At 53.7% G+C, this 18,405-nt stretch overlaps 1 protein-coding gene across 6 annotated transcripts in view; it reads left to right on the forward strand.

Annotated features, from left to right (window-relative positions):
- ADGRD1 (adhesion G protein-coupled receptor D1) overlaps positions 1 to 18,405 on the forward strand; it is a 171,982-nt gene that overhangs the window by 64,971 nt on the left and 88,606 nt on the right. For all 6 annotated transcript variants that reach the window (XM_070627345.1, XM_070627348.1, XM_070627346.1 and 3 more), the window contains 5 exons: positions 472 to 531; positions 1,717 to 1,834; positions 2,874 to 2,984; positions 4,820 to 4,895; positions 14,337 to 14,478. In XM_070627345.1, coding sequence (XP_070483446.1) covers positions 472 to 531; positions 1,717 to 1,834; positions 2,874 to 2,984; positions 4,820 to 4,895; positions 14,337 to 14,478 — 507 coding nt within the window. The remainder of the gene's footprint in view (positions 1 to 471; positions 532 to 1,716; positions 1,835 to 2,873; positions 2,985 to 4,819; positions 4,896 to 14,336; positions 14,479 to 18,405) is intronic.

Raw genomic sequence — 18,405 nt, forward strand, 5'->3', positions numbered from 1 at the left:
ATGTTAGAAGCTAATTTCATTTTTTTTAGAACAATAGTGAGCCAAACCAAACATGGCTTTAAGGTTTGACCAAGGAACCCCAAGCAACTTCCGCTTTATAGAGAGGTAATTTCCAATGAACACAAGTGTTTTATGTCAGTTTGGCTTCTCGTCCCAAAAGAATCACACTCAGCAGGCCGTGAATTCTTCATTCGTTCACTTGTTCATTCTGTGTGTAGGGCTTCTGCCATAACTAAGCTGTGTTCATTTTGACATCTAAATGCTTGCCCCTAACTAAAGGGTTGTCACGGGGAGCAAATAAGATAACATTGATAGGGCTTTGTAAAATATAACCCGATACACTAATGCGAGCTGTTTCTGTTTACTGCTGTACGCAAAACCCAGTGCTTGATAGAGATGGGGAAAATTGAAAATCTTAAGAAATGAGGCTTAGGGGTACGTGCTAAGCTGTGTCATTTTGTCTGCCTTTAGACGTTCTTAAAATCCGTTGGAGAGGTTCTTCAGCTGCCCAGTTGGACTAGTGTGTCAGAGGTAAGAAAAAACATTTTGATCTTCAAAGTGTCTGTACCTTGGGAACCATTTTGTCTTCTGGAAGTGGCGTAAGTGTGGCTCAGCTCACGTCTGTCAGAGAAGGGATGTGTGTCCGGTCCTGTCATCTGGAATGCTGGAGCTCATTTTGACTGGGTGCACGACTGATCTGAAATGCCTGTCTTCTGCATGGTCCAAGAGTTACGTGAGCGTCAGTCATGCGTCACTGTCCTCTGTGCTGTGCGGGGAGACGGGTGGATTTCTTCGTGAGGAATGTACACCTGGTTGGCCCTTATTTATCAGTTTTATAATATATTTTTTCCATCACATTGTTCTTAAATGGTAATAAAAATCATGTCTAAAGTTTAAAGATCACTAAATAAGTGAAAAAAGTAGAACACGTGACAATTTGTACTTCACGATTCTAAGTGTAAAAACAGAAAAGCTTCTCTTTTTCTCTGAACTCCAAATAATTAGAAAAGAGAGTGGAATAATTTTTCTTTTTAAAAATGACTTCATTGATTTTACTTATTTAAAAAATAAAACAAGTAAATGTGTTTTCAAGTTAGAAAATATAGATCATAAAAAATATGTAAAATAAAAATCACCTGAAATCCTAAGACTGAGAGATAATGACTCTTAACACTCATATATGTTCCTTACAATGTAGTTTTCAGTTCACTCATGTGCATATCTAGTCTACAAATATACGCATATCTGACTTAACCTGTTTTTCCTCAATCACGTGGAGAGCCTTTTCCGGTGGAGCTGCGTGCTCTTCTGCAGGGCTGTATTGGTCAGCCTCAGCTGGGCTAGGCTGCAGTAACAAGCAGACCCTGCATCTCAGGGGCTTGGCACGGCAGAAATTTACTTCTCACTCACGTGAAGTCCAGTGGGTCAACTCGGCTGGAGTCTACATTCCGAGAGCTCGCTGGGCACTCAGTGGTCACCTCTGCATCTGTGAAATGGGGCGGTGGTGTGACTCCCTCTCCTGCTGCTTCTCATCTGGTGGATGCGCAGACAGAGCCTGGCCTGTGATGACTCTTGGCGGAGGCTGGGTGTCCTGCCTTTGGAGGGAGGCTGACAGAGGGAACGTAAAGCTCACTTTTGTGCGTTTGAAGCATCCGTCTCCAGTGATGGCTGAGCAAGCTTGCTTTTCACGGCTCCTTCGTGTCGTGTTGTTTTCAGGACAGCGCTGTGGTGCTGGGCTTGATTGAAACCGTCGACGCTGTCATGGGCCACATATCTTCCAACCTGCCCTCCGGCGAGCCCCAGATCACCATCATAGGCTCTTCTTCCATGGCAGGTAGCTGGGCAGCGTCACTCGGGGTGTGTGCACCAGCCGTGCGGGGGGTGGCGGTGGGGACGTGGGGAGCACAGCTTCTCGTTGAATTTTGCTCTACTTCAGCCCTGCGTTCTCCCGCGAGACGTAAATACGCGGTGCCTCACACACCATCAGCTCAGATAAAACTCTCCATTTTCCTAAACCATGTTTGTTGCCTTATGCAAAATTACATTTTGGAGGAAGGCAGAGTTAGGATCAGGGCAGATGTGTTCAGCCGTGATGTGCACGGAGGACTGCATAACCATTTGACGGTGACTTGGGGTCCAGTTCATTTCGTGCAATGGTTGTCTCAGTTCAGAACAGCTATCGAGAAGCAGCAGCTTCTTCAAGTGTCTGCGGGCTCAAAGGTGCAAAACCAGGTTCCTTGGAGTTAGCTGTAGCCTTGGCCCACATGGCTCCTGAGATGATTGTCATGTTGCCTCGGACAAGCAGACGTCACAGCCCTTCGTTTTTTGAGAAGTCTTGATCTAGGAGCGTTGTACCACCCCTGCTTTACCACAAGAGCCAGACTCTGAAAAATCAGCTTGAACTGAGCCACCTGGTTAGTTTTGGTGGGGGTTTATCAGCCAGGACAGCTGCCTCCCTGCGATGGCGCATTCGCCTGATGTCTAGAAGACCAGTCTCAGGTGTTTCATTTCCCTGTGTCTCATGGGGTCCCCCAGGGCTCGGAGGAGGAGCCCCCCTGGGCACATGGGGTCACTGCACGATTGAACGCACGTGGTAACTGAGGCGTTGCGAGCTGAGGGCTGCTGCCAGGGAAGGAGTGTCACCTCGGGCCGAGAGTGCCCCGCATTGTGTGGCTGGATGGACATGAGAGCTGCGTGGTCGCAGGTCCTTCCCTGGACTCTTATTTTTTCAGCTCCTCATTTTTGAAGGTAATTATAGTCCCCAGGGGAGCTCGTTCTGATAAAAAAAAAGGCAAAGCAGATGGGGTTTTACAGCCCGACTTCCTGCGCCCTGCCGTTTACTGACGAGCTTCCTCTCTCTGGCTTGCTCTCAGAGTTCTCAGTGGCCAAACTCCTACCCAAGACCATGAATTCCTCCCACTACCGCTTCCCGGCCCAGGGGCAGAGCTACATCGAGATTCCCCATGAGGCTTTCCGCAACCAAGGTGAGTGCTGCCGACAGCCCAGGGCCCTCCCTAGGACGGGCTGCCCTGGCTCTCCCCGGAGACCTCGGGCCTTGCAGAGTGGCTGCCCAGCTGAGGGCCTCCCCCCGGCCTCTGCACCTGTTCCTGCAGGAGCAGCTCTGGGCCAGGTTTCTGTCCTCGGGAACACAGTGCATCTTTGGAAGCTCCTGGGAGGTTCACTCGTAATGCTGATCCCAAGCCCACTCCAGCCTCCTGACTGGATTGAGGTGGAGGGGCTGGGGAGCAGCATTTTAGGCAGGCCTTTCGGGTGACTCTGGCCCACTGTGAAGGACATTGTGCGTCCCCTGAATCTGCACAGCTCCTTGTTAGCTGAATATGAATAGATGCGGCCCTCTCCCCTCCCCCCAGGGTGTCCTCAGAGTAGGTCAGGGGGTCTGTCGGCTGAGGAGCCCCGGGTCCTCCTATGCAGGTTGAAGTTAAGCGTCATAATGAACAAGCAGCCGAGGGGACCCCAGTTACTCTCTCCGACCCCAGGAGTACCATCAAGGTGGCTCTGGCTGTTTTTGCTGCAGTGACTGTGCCCCTGGTCCCTTGAAAAGTGGATGTGTCTTTGCAGCCATGTCCCTCTGTTCCAGGGGTCCTCGGGCAGCCAGGGCAGTCATGGATTCTCAGCTCCTGACAATCTGGCCAGAGGGCACGCAATTCCTAGGGTTCTGCCTTAGAGATTGGGGACCAAGGCCAGCCTGGTGGTGTAGGAGCATGGTGTCGCCCTCCCAGCAAGGAATCCTCACTCGCCAGCCCTCAGGAGCCCACGTCTGCTCCCTGCACCGTCCTGTCTGCCTGTGTGAAAGGGGCCCGGGGATGTCAGCTGTGTCCTGCTCCCAGAGGACTGTCCCCCACACTGGGCGTGAACTTCAGTAATGGAGGGGTGTCCATGGTCCACCAACTGCACACGTGCTCTGTTCCCATCTCACTCCACCTGGCTGCTCGATCTGTTAGAAACTCTCAGTGTGTCAGCCTCGGCAGGGCGGCAGCCTCCTGGTCTCCACCTTCGGGGACTCTCACACTTGCAGCAGAGCTTGCTGGTCACGAGCGCCTGCTCAGTGGCTAGAATTCCTGGGCTCAAATCCTAGTTCAGCCACTTACTGGTCGTGCAGCTTTGGGCAAGTTACTGAACCTGTCCGTGCCTCAGTTTCCTCATCTGGCAGATGGGGGAGAGTATTAGTCCCTGCCTCATAATGTTGTTGTGAGAATTAAATGAGCCAAGCCCTTAGATCAGTACCTGGCACGGGGAAAGTGTGATATGGCTTGCTGGATACATTCCTGAAATGTTAACATTCTCAAGAGATCTACCGAAGAACTCAGGAAGTCAGCCAATGGCTCGTTCCTCAAACACCCTCTGTTCAGCTGGTGGAGGGAAATAAGTGAGCATATGATCCCTGCCTCAAAGCTGGAATATAACAGAGAGGTGGGACCCTGCCTAGGGCAGGAAGGACGAGACATGCTCCCTGCTGCAGAGCCACAGGCTGGCGCTGCCGTTGGCGGCCCGAGGGGGCCTTCTGCCTCCAGAAGCTCCGTAGTGTTCCTGGCACGTCTTGCTCTCCCTGGAGCTGAGCATCTGCGTGTCTGGAGTTGGCTTAGGGGAGGAGCAGGGAGTCATTGTCACAGCTGAATTCATAGTTGAAGAGTCTGAGTGTCCCTCACTTTCTTCTCCCCCGAGGAGCTGCCCCTGGTGCTTGGGTGTGAGGGTCTGCGCTGCGCCCTGCTGGGCGAGGCGGTTTGGCTGGGGGCTTTGGGTCTCTCCTGCTTGTCACCTGGCCTGTTGACAGGCGTCTCTGACCCTCTGCTTTCCCCAGGCTGGACCGTCATCGTGGGCCTTCTCTACCACAGAGTGCACGATTACTTGAACAACATCCCGCCAGCCCACACCAAGTGAGTCTCTGGGGTCACGCAGCAAGAGCGGGAGTGGGCATGTGCGTGCTTGGCTGCCGGGTGTCTGGCCCCTGAGACCCCCCCCCCCCCGCCTCCCTGCCGTCACAGGCATACCCAACATCGTGTCGGGGAACTTGCGATGCCAACATCTGATGTTTTGCTGTTAGAGCAAGGAGATGCCACAGCCCTTTGAAGAGACACAGGAACTCCTGCACTGGGGCTCAGCAAGCCCCGGGGTGGGCACAGGCTGATAGTACAGTGGTCAGGAGCCCAGGCTGGGTGCCCATCTCACCCCCACCTGAAACTAGCTGTGTGACCTGGGACAAGTGACTTGACCGCTCTGAGCCTCAGTTTCCACTTCTGTAGAATGGGAAGCCAGCAGCACATGCCTACATCAGTCAGGACTGTGATGGATACATCAGCTTAAGCGGAAGGCCAGGGAACTGAGGACTCATGGGACTAAGAAGGGCAGGAGTCTGTTGGCTTCAAGTGTGGCTGGACCCAGGGACCCAGAGGATGCTCTCTGGACCTGGTCTCTCTGTCTCCTGCCCCTGCCCTCCTCTGTGTTGGCTCATTTCCAGGCAGGCCCCTCCATGGAGGCATGGCTGGCTCTGGTAGCTTCAGGCCCATGTGGTTCTGGGTCCTGAGATCTCAGAAGAGCCATCCTCTTTCCTGAATGCACCCATGAAAACTCAGGGAGGGCTGTGATTGGCATGCTTGGGTCATGTGCCCATCCTAGGCCCCCAATCATAGTGGCCAGATGATCCTGCTCTCTCATTGGCCAAGTCTACTCACATGACCCCCTTTGGAAAACCGAGGAAGGCTGTGATTGGCTTCTTTGGGTCATGTGCCCATCCTAGGTACCCAATCATGGTGGCCAAAGGATCCTGCTCTCTCACTGGCCAGGTCTGCTCACAGGATCCCCTCCTACTTGGGGGTGGGTCAGCCCTACTCAGACGACAGAGAGGGGCTGGTTCCCCCAAGGAGAGATTGGAGGAGGCAGAAATATCACGGCAGGGCTCCACTCCTGCCTTTCCTGGCGTCCCTGGGAGAGGGCAGCAAGGCGGAGCCAGGGCCCGTGCAGAAGAAGAGCCAGCAGGTGTGAGCCCGAGGATGTGTCTCTGCAGTCAGCGTTTGGAGGGAAGCTGCTTCTGATGGCAGCACACCTGCCCCTAGACGGGCTCTGCGGAGGGCAGCAGGCGGCTCTTGTCCGTCTGTTCCCAGCGTCTGGCACAGCACCTGGCCCAGAGTGGGGGCTCAGAAAAGGTGCCTGGAGAGAGCGATGCATGTCAGAAGGAGCCACACAGCCCTCCACCCGCTTCCCTCCCCTGCGGGCACTGAGCCTGGGAAAGCTGAGGGGCTGAGGAAGGGCGTTCCTGCAAGTTTGCAGGAACTGCGGGGGTGAGTTCCAGATGCCGGCCCTGCAGCTGGGGGTTTAGATTCACCCGTGATGAAAAGCAGGCAGCGATTTTTACCGCCTACAGATAAATGATAAATACCTTCTAACAGCGCAAATACCTGAGCCCTGATGTCATGTGTCTCTCGGACAGGGCTCCTCTCCTGGATGTGAGGGAAGAGCTCATCGTCTGTAACTGTTGGGGAGAGGGTGGGGCCAGGAAGAACGCAGTCATGATTAGGAGCAAGAGCCTTCTTCTGGGTCTGCGTGCCCCGGGGAAGCCTGCGCTTTGACAAGTTCCCTGTAACTACAGAAAGGGGACTTGTCGCTCTCTGTGTGCGAGTTCCGGAATTCTTCATGAAAATCGTCAAAGGAAAATGTAGTCTCTTTTCCTCTGAAAGATGCCTTCTCAGCTCTTTGGGGAAACTTTCTCCAAACCTGAGATTATGAATGAAAAATGAACCCGTCCTTGGCCCCTCTGTGTTTATTTACAGCTCTCACTGCTGAAGGTTCAGACTGAAATGGATTTTTCAGTGAAATACTTGAAATGTGTATTCATGAGGCCTAGTGAGCCCTTCTGTGGGCCAAGGGTCAGACCAAGCAGGAGAACGGGATTCGTAACACTGTCTGCAACTCCCCTTCCCCTGGAAAAAGAAAAGGCAGAATTACTGGTTATAGGATCAGTGCATGCACACATTTCAGGGGATAAGTTACTGTCACCAAGTTGAATTATCACTCAAGCCAGGTATTGGCAAGCTTTTTCATAAAGGGCCAGATAGTAAATATTTTCAGCTTAACAGTCCATAATGTCTCTGTCAGAGCCACTTCCAGTTTGCTCTGGAAGCGTGGAAGCAGCCCCGGACAGTATGTAAAGGAATGGGAGTGGCTGTGTGCCAATAAAACTTTATTTACAAAACCAGGTGGCCGGGCCAGGCCTCTAGTTTGCAGAGCCCTGCTCTCCGGCCCTGTGTCAGAGAGGCTGCGTGTGGCCTGCTTTGGGGAGTCCCAGGCCATGCTGGAAGGTTGGCAGATGGGGTGCTGGTCCCTCTGTCCCCAGAGCTTCAGCCTTTCCCTTCCCCTCCGCCATCCTTACTGCCCCAGGTGTCCACAGAGAGGATGCAGGACCCCACTCACCCTGGTCAACTCCCCCTTCTCCTGCAGATGGGGGGCTCTGAGACCCGCACGGGCAGCAGTCCCCCTTCGCATTAGCACCCAGTGACCTATGAACTCTGTCAGCAGCAGACGTAAGTGCTCAACTGTCTTCCTGAAGTCAAAATAGAATTATTTTGCAATGACGAGGACGTATTTTTCATGTGTTGAACTTTCAGCTCAAGCGAAGTTCTGGAGTCAGCACTTACTGCGACGGTGTCTTGTTGTTGACTTTAACCTTGAGAAGAATCACCCCCCAGCTCATCAGGCCCAGGCAGCCCTGTGTTTGTCGTGTCCTCTCCTGCAGTGTAGACTAGCTTAGAGCAGGGCCCAGACTGGGCTGTGCCAACAGTGCTTTGGTTAGCTGCACAGATTTGGGTGCTGGACTCCTGGCTCCCTTCTCCCAGTGGGTACCCTTATTGCTGTGTGAACCTGCAAATGCCTGGCCGTCTCTGTGCCTGTGTTCTCCTTTCCAGAAGAGGGATGATGGCAGTCCTGATTTCTGAGGGTTGCTGCGAGCACTGAGTGAGTTAATTGTTAAATCAAGCTTGGGGCCCTTGAACGTGGCATGTGAGCGCTTGCTTTACCCCTTCATAAGCTGGGGGGATGTTCTCTTTGCTCTGCCTGTAAGATAATGATCCAGTTCCTCCGTGATTAGCAGTAGATGAGTAGAATCACATGGGCGGGGCTCCCGCTCGCCTGCACAGCTGAATTCCTTCCACTGAATGTTACACACTGTGGTCCTCACGCTTCCGTCCTTCTTTGTGAGAATGAAAGGACGCGGGGGAATCACAGTGTCCTCTACAGCCTCCTGGGGGTGGAGCAGCACAAAGACAGGGGTCAGGGCTGGGCAAGCTCTCCACCTCCACGCCAAGCCCCGGGTAGACTGCTCCAGGGGCCCCAAGTGACGACTGCCTGGGGCCACCTCTGACGGTCCACAGGGCCTGGGGCTTAGCTGGTCCCTGCTCGGCTGCCCGGACATGCTGCCTTCAAGTCTTGCCCTTCCCAGGCCCCTCGAGGACGGAGACTGTTCTTACCTGTGCTCCCGCTGTGCCAGGAGGGCAGCAGGGACGGCTGTTTCCTTACAATGGGGCCAGGACTCCGAGTGGGCGGGGAGTCTAGAGTTACCAGCTCCCGCTCCTCCTCCATAGATGAGGGGGCGGGACTGCAGGGCCAGCGGCTGGCAGGGGCAGGACTGTGACTCGATTCTCTGGGTTTCAGCGTCTTGTTGGCGGACTCTCTTGTGCTTCAGAAGGATAAGTTCCAGGAGGTTTTGACTTGGCTTAAATGTCTGCACTTGTCCTTCTTTATGGAGTAATGCCAACCAACCAAGGCAGAAGGAAGGACAGATCAGAAAGTCATGTCTGCTGCCCTCAGTGTGGTCATTGATTTGGGCAGAAATCATCAGGGGACGTTAACACCACCATGTGAAGGGTAGTCAGGGAACGTTGCCCCAAGGGCATTTGTTAATTACAACATGAGAAGGGTACCAAGTACAGAGACAGCTGTCAGGTGCCATGTCAACCACTGGTCACTCTCAACATTGTCAGCCATGGGACTCATCGATGTCCTGTGTCCCCGATGTGAGGCAGTGGGAAGAGTTAACACGGCCTGTGGAGTCATCCTGCCCCAAATCATGGCCCAAAGTTCCTTGTGAAGAAACAGCCACATAGATCTAAGAAAAGGAACATTCTGGAAGACTTTGGTTTGGACTGCTGGATGTCCACGCCAGGAAAGAAAAAGGAGCAGGGAATGTTCCAGACAAGAGGAGACCAAGGAGATGTGGTGGGATCTTTCCTGAAGGACACTGTGGGGGCAGTGGACATTGACTTGGGCCGGTGTCGCATCGTACTGTGGAAGCAGAGTCAAGGTCCTGAGCGCGAGGACGGCAGGATGCTCATGCAGGCGGCAGTGTTTATCTTTAGAAGGTCCCTGTGGAAGTCGTTAGGGGAGGATTGTCAGGCCGCACTTCCTAACTGTTTAGCAAAAAGAGAGCGCGTGTGTGTGTGTGTGTGTGTGTGAAGAGTGTGAGCTTGCCTGATAAAGCGAATGTGGCAACATGGAAGGAGCTGGGAGCCAGGGGAAGAGTGCAGGTGTGCTCACCGAGTGTGCGTGGCAGCTTTCCCTTGGGCTGGAGTGTTTGACGAGGCAACGTGGGAGGCGGGGCTCCCGGCCTAGGCAGCAAGGCTGGCGCCTGTGCTTCCCCTGGAGGACCTGCTGCAGGACTTCTTGATGGAGAGGACTCAGCTCTCTGAGCAGCGGGAGACACCGCGGAAGTCGCCGACGTCATCCTGGTGAGCGCTCCCCTTTGGTTGTCTAAATCCACCAGCGGCTTCGCGTCTTGCTCGAGAATTCTCCTGAGTCGCTCCCACGTCACTCTCATGGATGTCGTGATGCAGAGCGTCTTTCACGAGATTCAGGGTTTCCTTTGCGTGGCGTTTCCAGGATACCCTTGGCCCTCGCCCGATGGTCACCGTGCACACAGCTCTCCGGTGGACGGCTGAGCATGGACCCCAGAGTTCAGCAGGAAGCCGGGTTCAAGTGGGAACTAGTTATAGAAGTAGCTCATTCACTGGGGAATATTTTCTTCTTTGATTTTTTTACTTCCCTACACAGCTCCGTGAGCTGTGGGGACTTCATTATCCTCTGAAAGTTCTCCTAACGAGGCCCCCGTCTCAGACCGCGTGCAGTAACTTCTGGTGCCGGACAGCCAGCGCTGGTCTCCGACGTGCTGGGAACTCTTAGAGTTTCCCTTGCAGATTTCAGGGCTCCCACGTCTACCCCTGGAGTCCTGTCATCTTAGGTCCTCTCTGTGTTGCACTGAAGGCAGGGATGACCAGCAGGGCGGTCTTGGCTCAAATGTGCTGAAATACGTGGTCTCCGAGCTTCAATTCAGCCCGTACTGGTCAGGTCCCTAGGGGCCAGGTGGGTCATCTGGGGGAAGTTTAATTAACAGAGGGGCTGTTGGCAAAGGTGTGGTCAGGGTGTGGGAACAGTCAATCCCAAAGCGGTAGATGGTCCAGTCTCCAAGTGCTGCTGCTCCAGCGATAACGGATTTTTAAAAATCAAATCCAGATCAGATTTATGAAAACAAAGTGAAATTTTTATTAACATTTAGGTACCAGAGAGATTGAATGAAGTCATTAAAGAAAAACCCTTTTTGGGCTGGCTCAGTGGCATAGTGGTTGGGTTCACGTGCTCCACTTCGGCGGCCCAGGGTTCACAGGTTTGGATCCCGGGCACGGGCATAGACACTGCTCGTCAAGCCATGCTGTGGCAGCACCCCACATGAAATAGAGGAAGATGGGCACAGATGTTAGCTCAGCAGCAATCTTTCTCATGCAAAAAGAGGAAGGTTAGCAACAGACGTTAGCTCAGGGCCAATCTTCCTCACACATACACAACCCCCCCAAAAACAAAAACAACACTTTTTATTACGAAAAATTTCAAAAAATTTCAAAGCTCTGTAAAAACGAGGAGATGGTCATCACCGAGTTACAACAGTTGCCAAGCAACGGCCATCTGTGCTTTGTCTGTGTGCCCTGCTCCCTTGGCCTGGCCCCATAAATTATTTTGAGGTAAATCTCTGTAAATATTTAGTCTCTATTTTTAAAAGATAAAGACTCTTAAAAAATACAGAGTGACTACATGCCATTATCAGACCTAAAAAATAAACAGTGATTCCTTAGTCCATCTGATAACTTGTCATTGTCGACGTGGGTGGGTTGTGCTGAGGTCATGGACCCCTCCCGGATGGGGAGACCTGGCCTCGCCCCAGGCGCCCTCTCTGCTGGGCAAACCCGACCAGAAGTCGGGGCCTCACCGTCTGCACCCGACAAGTCTGAGTCACTGGAGGCTGTCCGGGGAAACCTGCCTGTATTTGGGAAATCGCTCTTTTCCAGAGTTAGGATGCTCCTAAGGAGGCGGGTAGCCCCTCGGTCTCATCTCGATTTGGTGAGTCTGGGGTCAGTTCCCACCCTGGAAAGCAGTGATCACTGAACCGCGTCTGCTCGAATCCACGGGTGCCTGGAGTGGAATCCAGGAATCCACCCGGGACTTGCATTAGTCTGTGGATAGAAGGTTCTCCTTTAGTTTTTTCCCGTATGTTTTCTTAAGACTTTGATCTAAGTCACCATTGTCTGCCTGTGAGTAGATTCATTCATTCATTCATTCATCTAACACACATTTATGGAGCCCTGCCCATGTGTCAGGCATGGTTCTGGGAGCTGGGGAATCTGGGCCCGAGGAGGCTTAAGTCCCAGTGGGAGACAATGGCCAATGGGTCCACTGTCAGAGGGAAAGGAGGAGAGACAAATGACGCTGATGTTAGGGTCTTATGCTCAGGGATCTGATTTTGTTGTTGGATAAGGTGATAGTCCTGATTTTTGCTAGAAAAATTATTTCTAGCTTGTTTGACGGTGTTGCTCTGCAAAGGGACCTGTGACTGCGGTATTGGGATACCTGACGAGGGTGAGGGTGGGTCTCAGCGGACATGGCACTGAGCTAAGGAACGTCCTCAGTCTGGGATCTCTGGAATCGTTCTGCTGGGTGGGGTGGGGGGGGGGCCCTGCTGCTGGGGACCAGGCTTCTCTGTCTTGGGCCTGATTTGGTCCCTGGTGACATTGAGCTGATGTTAACTCTATTGCGTGGCCAAACCCCACGCCTTCTCAGTGGGGAGATATCACCCCATGGGGTGAAGGTTGGTTTTGGGGACAAAGAGTCTGAGGTGGTACATTGGTTTGTGGCTCTGCAAAGGGGCACAGGACACAGGCAGAGACACTGTGTCTCTGTGGGACTGAACTTTCCTAGGGGGGGCGTTCGTTGGGATAAAAATGTCTAGAAAGACTCCTTAGGGGGATGTCATGAAAAGGTGCTTGAGAAACACTGAGCTAGAGGACACTTTCTTTTCAGATTTTTTTTTTTTGATTTGTGTGTCTCATTCCACAATTTAATTTGTGTGTCTAGCTTATGGTTGGATCAGTGACCTTTTCGTTTAGAGGAGTAATCAGACTTGACGGAGTTGAAGGAGCCTGTCTGAGTTGCCAGCAGCTCCTCGGAATTTCGACCTGGATGACACTCACAGGCCCGAGAAGTGGGTGACTCTGTCTTGCTGCAGCCCCGGGTACTCGGTGATGTTCTGTAGAAAACACCCTCTCGCTCCGATGAGGGACGGCGAGGGTACTAATTCTTTATGGTCGTGTTTGTGAGCATCTGGTACCGGCCATTCCGGGAATATTTCCACGTGCCTGTGGAGGCCTGCTCTGTTCAGGGACGCGTGTGAGGGGGCTTCGTGTGGAGGCGGGGGACGGGCCGCCTGGGCCCACTGGCTCGGTGCCAGGACAGCGTCACTGCTACGGTGTCTGAGTCTAGCGATCGGGTAAAGTTTGCCGAGGGAGGAAGGAGAGGGCGCGCCAGCTCCCAGCGCCCTGTTACGTGTTACGAAGGAGTTCTCTGGGCACCAATACAGGTAGGTCACAGAATCCTCGGTCAGGCGTTGGAGAGCAAACAGGAGGCATGCAAAGATTAGGCAAGAAACAAGCAGATGAACCGGGTGACCTGAGTGGGACCAAGCAACTCATGTCTTGGCGTTAGTGCCGCTTCCAAAGTTCAGATGCACGCACCACACACTTGTGGGTGACCTACTCCCCTCCAGCAGGGCCAGGGCTGGGATGAGGCCAGCAGACACCTGGGGGACAATTCAGAGAGGTGCTCATTCCAGGAGTCGTTCAGTTGCCACACGCGCCAGACCATGAACCTGAGCACTTCCTTAAATCCTACACCCCAGCTTCGGGTCACTCCGAAGCTTGCTCACCCGAGTCCTGGCCCTGAATATCATTTCAACCTCATAACTCCAGGAGATGAGTAGTGTACATATTAAGATTCTTTTGATTGGGTTATAAGTGATAGAAAACCCAGCTTAAGCTTTAAGCTAGAGGGGAGTTTATTGGATTGCATATGCTGAGAGGTACATGGGCATACTGACTTCAGGAGCAGCTTGATCCAGCATCCAGTTGCAGTCACTTGGCTCCATCTCGGGTCTTCCTTGGGGTGGGCTCCCTTCTCAGTCTGTCTCTCCCCTCATGGTTGTAAAGCACTGCCAGGACCTCATCCTTCAGGGCTGACGTAGCAGAGAAGTGAGTGAGAATCTATGATCCAGCGTTTCCCATCTGAATCTTGTTGCATCTCCTTGGATTTCACTGGATCCTGTGCTGCCCTCTGAACCATCACTGTGGCCTGGGAATGCTGTGCATGATCGATTCAGGCCTGGATATCGGGGTTTACTCTTGAGCTGAGGATGGAGTCAACAACAAAGCACATGGGCTGCGAGTGGGGAAGGTAGTGGTCACCTGGAGGGAAACTGAGGGGCCTTTATTGGGAGAGGAGTGAAGAGATACTGGGGAGCAGGACAGCAGGTGTCCACCACACTACTGTTTATCACACCATTTTATAATTAGGGAGGTGAGTTCAGACAGGGTGAGTCACTTGCCTGAGGTCACACAGCAGAGTAAGTGAAATTGCTGAGATACAAACTGTTGTTTTGACCTTTCTGTCCTTCACACTCCCTGGGCCGTCTCCCCCTTCTTCTACTGCATCATAAACTCTGTGAGGTCAAGGGCTCAGTCTGCCCCGTGGTACTGGCATCAGACCTTAAAAAGAGCAGGTGCTGAACGATAGAATTCAAGCGGCAGAGTGGGAACACGGCGTGGGAGACCTCACTCATCTGCAGGCCTGCGTCAAGCCTTAGAGAGCAGCTGGGACCGAGGGACAGAAAGCACAGTTCCATCCAAAAAGGAGTTCGGTCTCAGAAATCTCAGGCCTCCGTTAAATTCTACAGTGGGTTCTAGTGGCGTGCCCGCCTTGTTCCACTTTGTGATGATTTTTCCTTTGTTTCCAAGGATTGCTGAGGCGGCGAATTACCACACCTGCCTGCTGTCGGCCACCAGCCCCCTGCTCTCCCTGGAGGTGTCCCCACCGCCCGCGCTGGCCCGGAACCTGTCCGGCTCCCCGCTCATCACCGTGCAGCTGCGGCACAGGCTGGTGAGTGTCGGCCACGCCGCTGGCCTCTGGTGGCTCCGCTCAGGAGTTTCTGGCCGTCTGCAGGGTGGCGTGAGGGTCTGAGGTGGCCTTGGTGCTGGCCAGAACTGGCTTTTCTCTCCCGAGAGTTCCTTTTCTGGGGATTATTTCCGAGCTGCAGTGGGAAGTACCCGGACGGCACTCGGGGTTGGTGGCACGGTGTGGACGTTGGTGGAAAAGCCTCGGAGACCCGAGGTGGCTCCCGTCTGTGCGTGGGCTGCGGCTGTGGGTAGCTCCGATTTGCGATAATGTCCTTTTTGGAGCGGGGTAGATCGGCCGGTTCTGCTTATCTCCACGATAGCCGTTAGCAAGATGAAGAACTCTGTTCGCTCTGAGAAACACACCGGAGGCCAGAACAGACCATTCTTTCGCTTTCGGTCGGAGTGAGGACGGTCTCTTGCGCGGCGTAGCTGTGACTCCCTCCGCGCTCACGCGCCTTTGTCAGGGAAGGAGTGACGAGGGTGTGGGGACACAGATGCGCTAGGGCCCGTGGAGAACCACAGCTCCTCTTGTGCCGGGGCCACTCCTGAGGCACCGTGTTGTTCACGCCTGAGGGGTGTGATTTTTCAAGGAATCTTTAAAGAGCTGGAGATATTTTTGGTTGTTTGAAGCCATACTAAAGACGCTTCCCTCCAGGAGTTTCTTTTTCATTCATTCCTTCCTGCTCCATCTCGCTCCACCAACATTAACTGAAGACCTACTATGTGCTGGCCCTGTGTTCAGAGCCGCTCTTGTCCGTCCCCGTGTAATGATCTCCTCGTCCCCTCCTCAGAGCAGACGCCCGCGGGTGCTGAGCCATGTGGAGGTGCGTCAGGTCGTCCTTACTCCCGCTGCAGCCCCGGCCCACCTGCCCTGCGCCTCCCCATGTCCCCCACCTTCCAGCCCCTCCTTGGTTCCCTGAGAACCCAGCTGCGCCTGGCCGTCCACACTTTTGGCCGTGTCCGTATTATCAGCGCCACCAGGCAGCTCTGCTTCCCTCTTTCGTCCTTGTAGCTCACTGGTTTCTCATCGACCCTCTCGTCATTCCCTCCTTTCTCAGGGAAAGACGTTTTCCTCCTCTTTTTCAGAGCTAACCTTTCTTCAAGAACCTTTCTTCCCCTCTGCCCCCCTCCGGCCCTGACCCCTCTGCGGGTCCGTCCCTCCCTCTCCAGGATCCTTCATCCGCCTGCGAACGGTCCCCACCTGAGAATGCCTCCATCACCCTCTCTCTCCCTCTCTTTTTGAAAATGACAAAACATAAAAAAAAAATTAAGTGTGGTAAAATACACTTAACATAAAATATACCATCTTAACCATTTTTAAGTGCACAGTTCAGTGGCATTAAGGGCATTCGCATTGTTGTGCAGCCGTCACCACTGTCCAGCTCCAAAACTTTTTCATCCTCCCAAACTGAAACTCTGTCCCCATTAAACATGAACGCCCCATCCCCCTCCCCCAGCCCCGGCCCCCACCCTTCTACTTCCTGTCTCTATGACTTTGGCTCCTCTGGGGACCTCATAGAAGTAGAATCATACGGTATTTGCCCTTCTGTGACTGGCTTATTTCACCCAGCGTAACATCCTCAAGGCTCATCTACATTGTAGCGTGTGTCAGAATTTCCTTCTTTTTAAGGCTGAATAATACGCCGTTTTCATATACATAAAACATACACTTTATGTACATGCCACATTTTGTTTATCCTTACCTCCACGGTGGACACTGGGTGCTCCTGCCTTTTGGCTGTTGTGAGTAATGCTGCCGTGGACACGGGTGTGCACAATCCCTTCAGGACCCTGATTTCAGTCCTTCTGGGTGTGTATCCACGAGTGGTGTTGCGGGCTCCCAAGTCCGAGGGATCTGCTGTGCGACACTGTGCCTCTGTTCTCTGAACTACTGAACGTCGATTTTCAAACTGCAAAACTTCTCAAGTCTCCAGAGACCTCCCTCACCCAGTCCAGGGCCCTTTTCACCTTCCATCGTCTCTGATGTGTGGACAGTGTGGGACCCTGTCGATGCCCACACCCCCCACAGGGCCCCGTCTGGCTGCAGGACCTCCTTGGACTCCCTAAGCGCAGGTTGGCTTCGGCTCCTCCGCATCGACGTTTACTCCTGTGAAGTCATGGAAATGCCGTGATCTCAGCCATCACCTCCTTTCAGAGGTCATTGAGGACCCACGGCCCACATCCTCCTCTTGCCCTCGACCCTGCGCTCCCATCTCCAGGCTTCAGAGGCCCACACCTGCACGTCCTCTGTGCCCATCTTCCTCCCGCGACACTGCCCTGCTCTCCGTCGAGTCTGGAGCGTTGGCGCCTTCCCAGGTTGCTGGTCTTTGTTCTCTTTGCAGGACCAGCTGTGGCCTTATTTTCAGAGGGTCCCTCACACCTGCTCCCCCTTCTCCCTCCCCTGCTGCAGAGCCTTCTTGCTTCTGTGGCTCTGCCTAGGCTGGAAGCTTCCTGCCGGTTCTTCCTGCTTCATCCCGTCAGGTTCCCAAGCCTGAGTTCCAGGAACGCAGACGGGGTGGTCTCACTCAGTGACTCAGGTTTCCCGAAAGAAAAATTTAAACTCTGGGCCAGATCGCTAGGGGACCCTCCCAATCCCACTTTCCACACGAGCCTCCCTCCAGCGCAAGGAAATCTCGCTCCCCTTTGAAGTCCCAGGCCCACTGGCCTCTCCATCTTCACGTGAGCCTCTATCCTAGTCTAGAAGGCCATTCCCCTACAACTCTGGGGTCCATCCCATGGCCTCCACAGAGCCCTCACTCGTCTTCTCAGACAAGAGCAGCCCCTCCCTCCACGCTATCCTTGCACTCTGTCAGTACCACGTCCGAAGGTGGGATGTCATGATTATTTGTGCAAATCAAGAATCTCTTAAGCCAGCCTGTGCGTTTCTTGAGAAGCTGCCCTGGACCCACTTTGGAATCATCTATTCTTTCCTCCTGATGCCTTGCGCTGAGCTCTGGCACAGAGCAAAGGCTCAGTAAATATTTGTGGAGTGGATGGTGAGCTGAGAATCAGCCACGCCATGTAAGCAGCCTTGTCCTGGAGCTGTGTTGTTGTTTGTGTATATTTACATAACTTCTCGTTCTGTGGAGGGATCGCTCGCCGCTGACGCAGAGGCTATGCCCCTGCTGCCATCGTGAGAATGCCACCAGCACAGAAGGATGAGCTCCGCCGGCTCAGCTGTGTTGGAAATTTGGTCCTAGCATGAAGTGGAGGCGATTTTCTTGCTTCTGCCGTGAGGATATTATCATGTGGCACTTGGATGTTGCAAGTCTGTAATCCAGAGACACACAGGTAGAGAAGGCTTGTACTGAAAGACTCGGGAACCGGTGTGTGTTTGAGGTGGAAGTCACCCTAGTGAAGGGGGGCCTGTGGGTCAGCAGGTGTCAGGGGCTGGGCTGTGGCTAGGGCTGAGGGCGCTGGGGACCAGGTCCTGGGGCTGAGGCAGGAGACTGCGCGGGAAGGGGAGGGAGCAACAGCTCGGGGAGGTGCCAAGGGTGGAAGACGAGTGGCTCAAATGCTGGGCTTTGTGGTGTCCAGATACCCAGTGAGTTCACACGTGCACACACGTGCCCCTGTGTACACACACACAAATACCCACACACACCCAGACCCGGCACACAGGCAGACACACGCTCAGTACACACACTCCATCCTTGTCAGACCAGGTTGCTGTGAGCCTGGAGTCTGAAGACTGGAAAGTGGTTTTGTTTTCTTTGTTTCAGTTCCCTCCCTCCTCCCGCCCCCACTGAGGGGCCGTCTCCAGGGCACTTTCCCCCAGGCCGCTGGCCCTCCGCCTTTCCCCTCCTTCAAAGCGGGGCTGTCCCTCCTTCTGACCCCGCCGGCTCCCAGGAGACGGTAGACCGCGTCAGCGCTCATCCTCAGATCCTGGTCCTGACGTTCATGTTTCGGG

The sequence above is a fragment of the Equus przewalskii genome, chromosome 7 (genome assembly GCF_037783145.1).
Source record: "Equus przewalskii isolate Varuska chromosome 7, EquPr2, whole genome shotgun sequence".
Classification (NCBI taxonomy): Eukaryota; Metazoa; Chordata; class Mammalia; order Perissodactyla; family Equidae; genus Equus; species Equus przewalskii.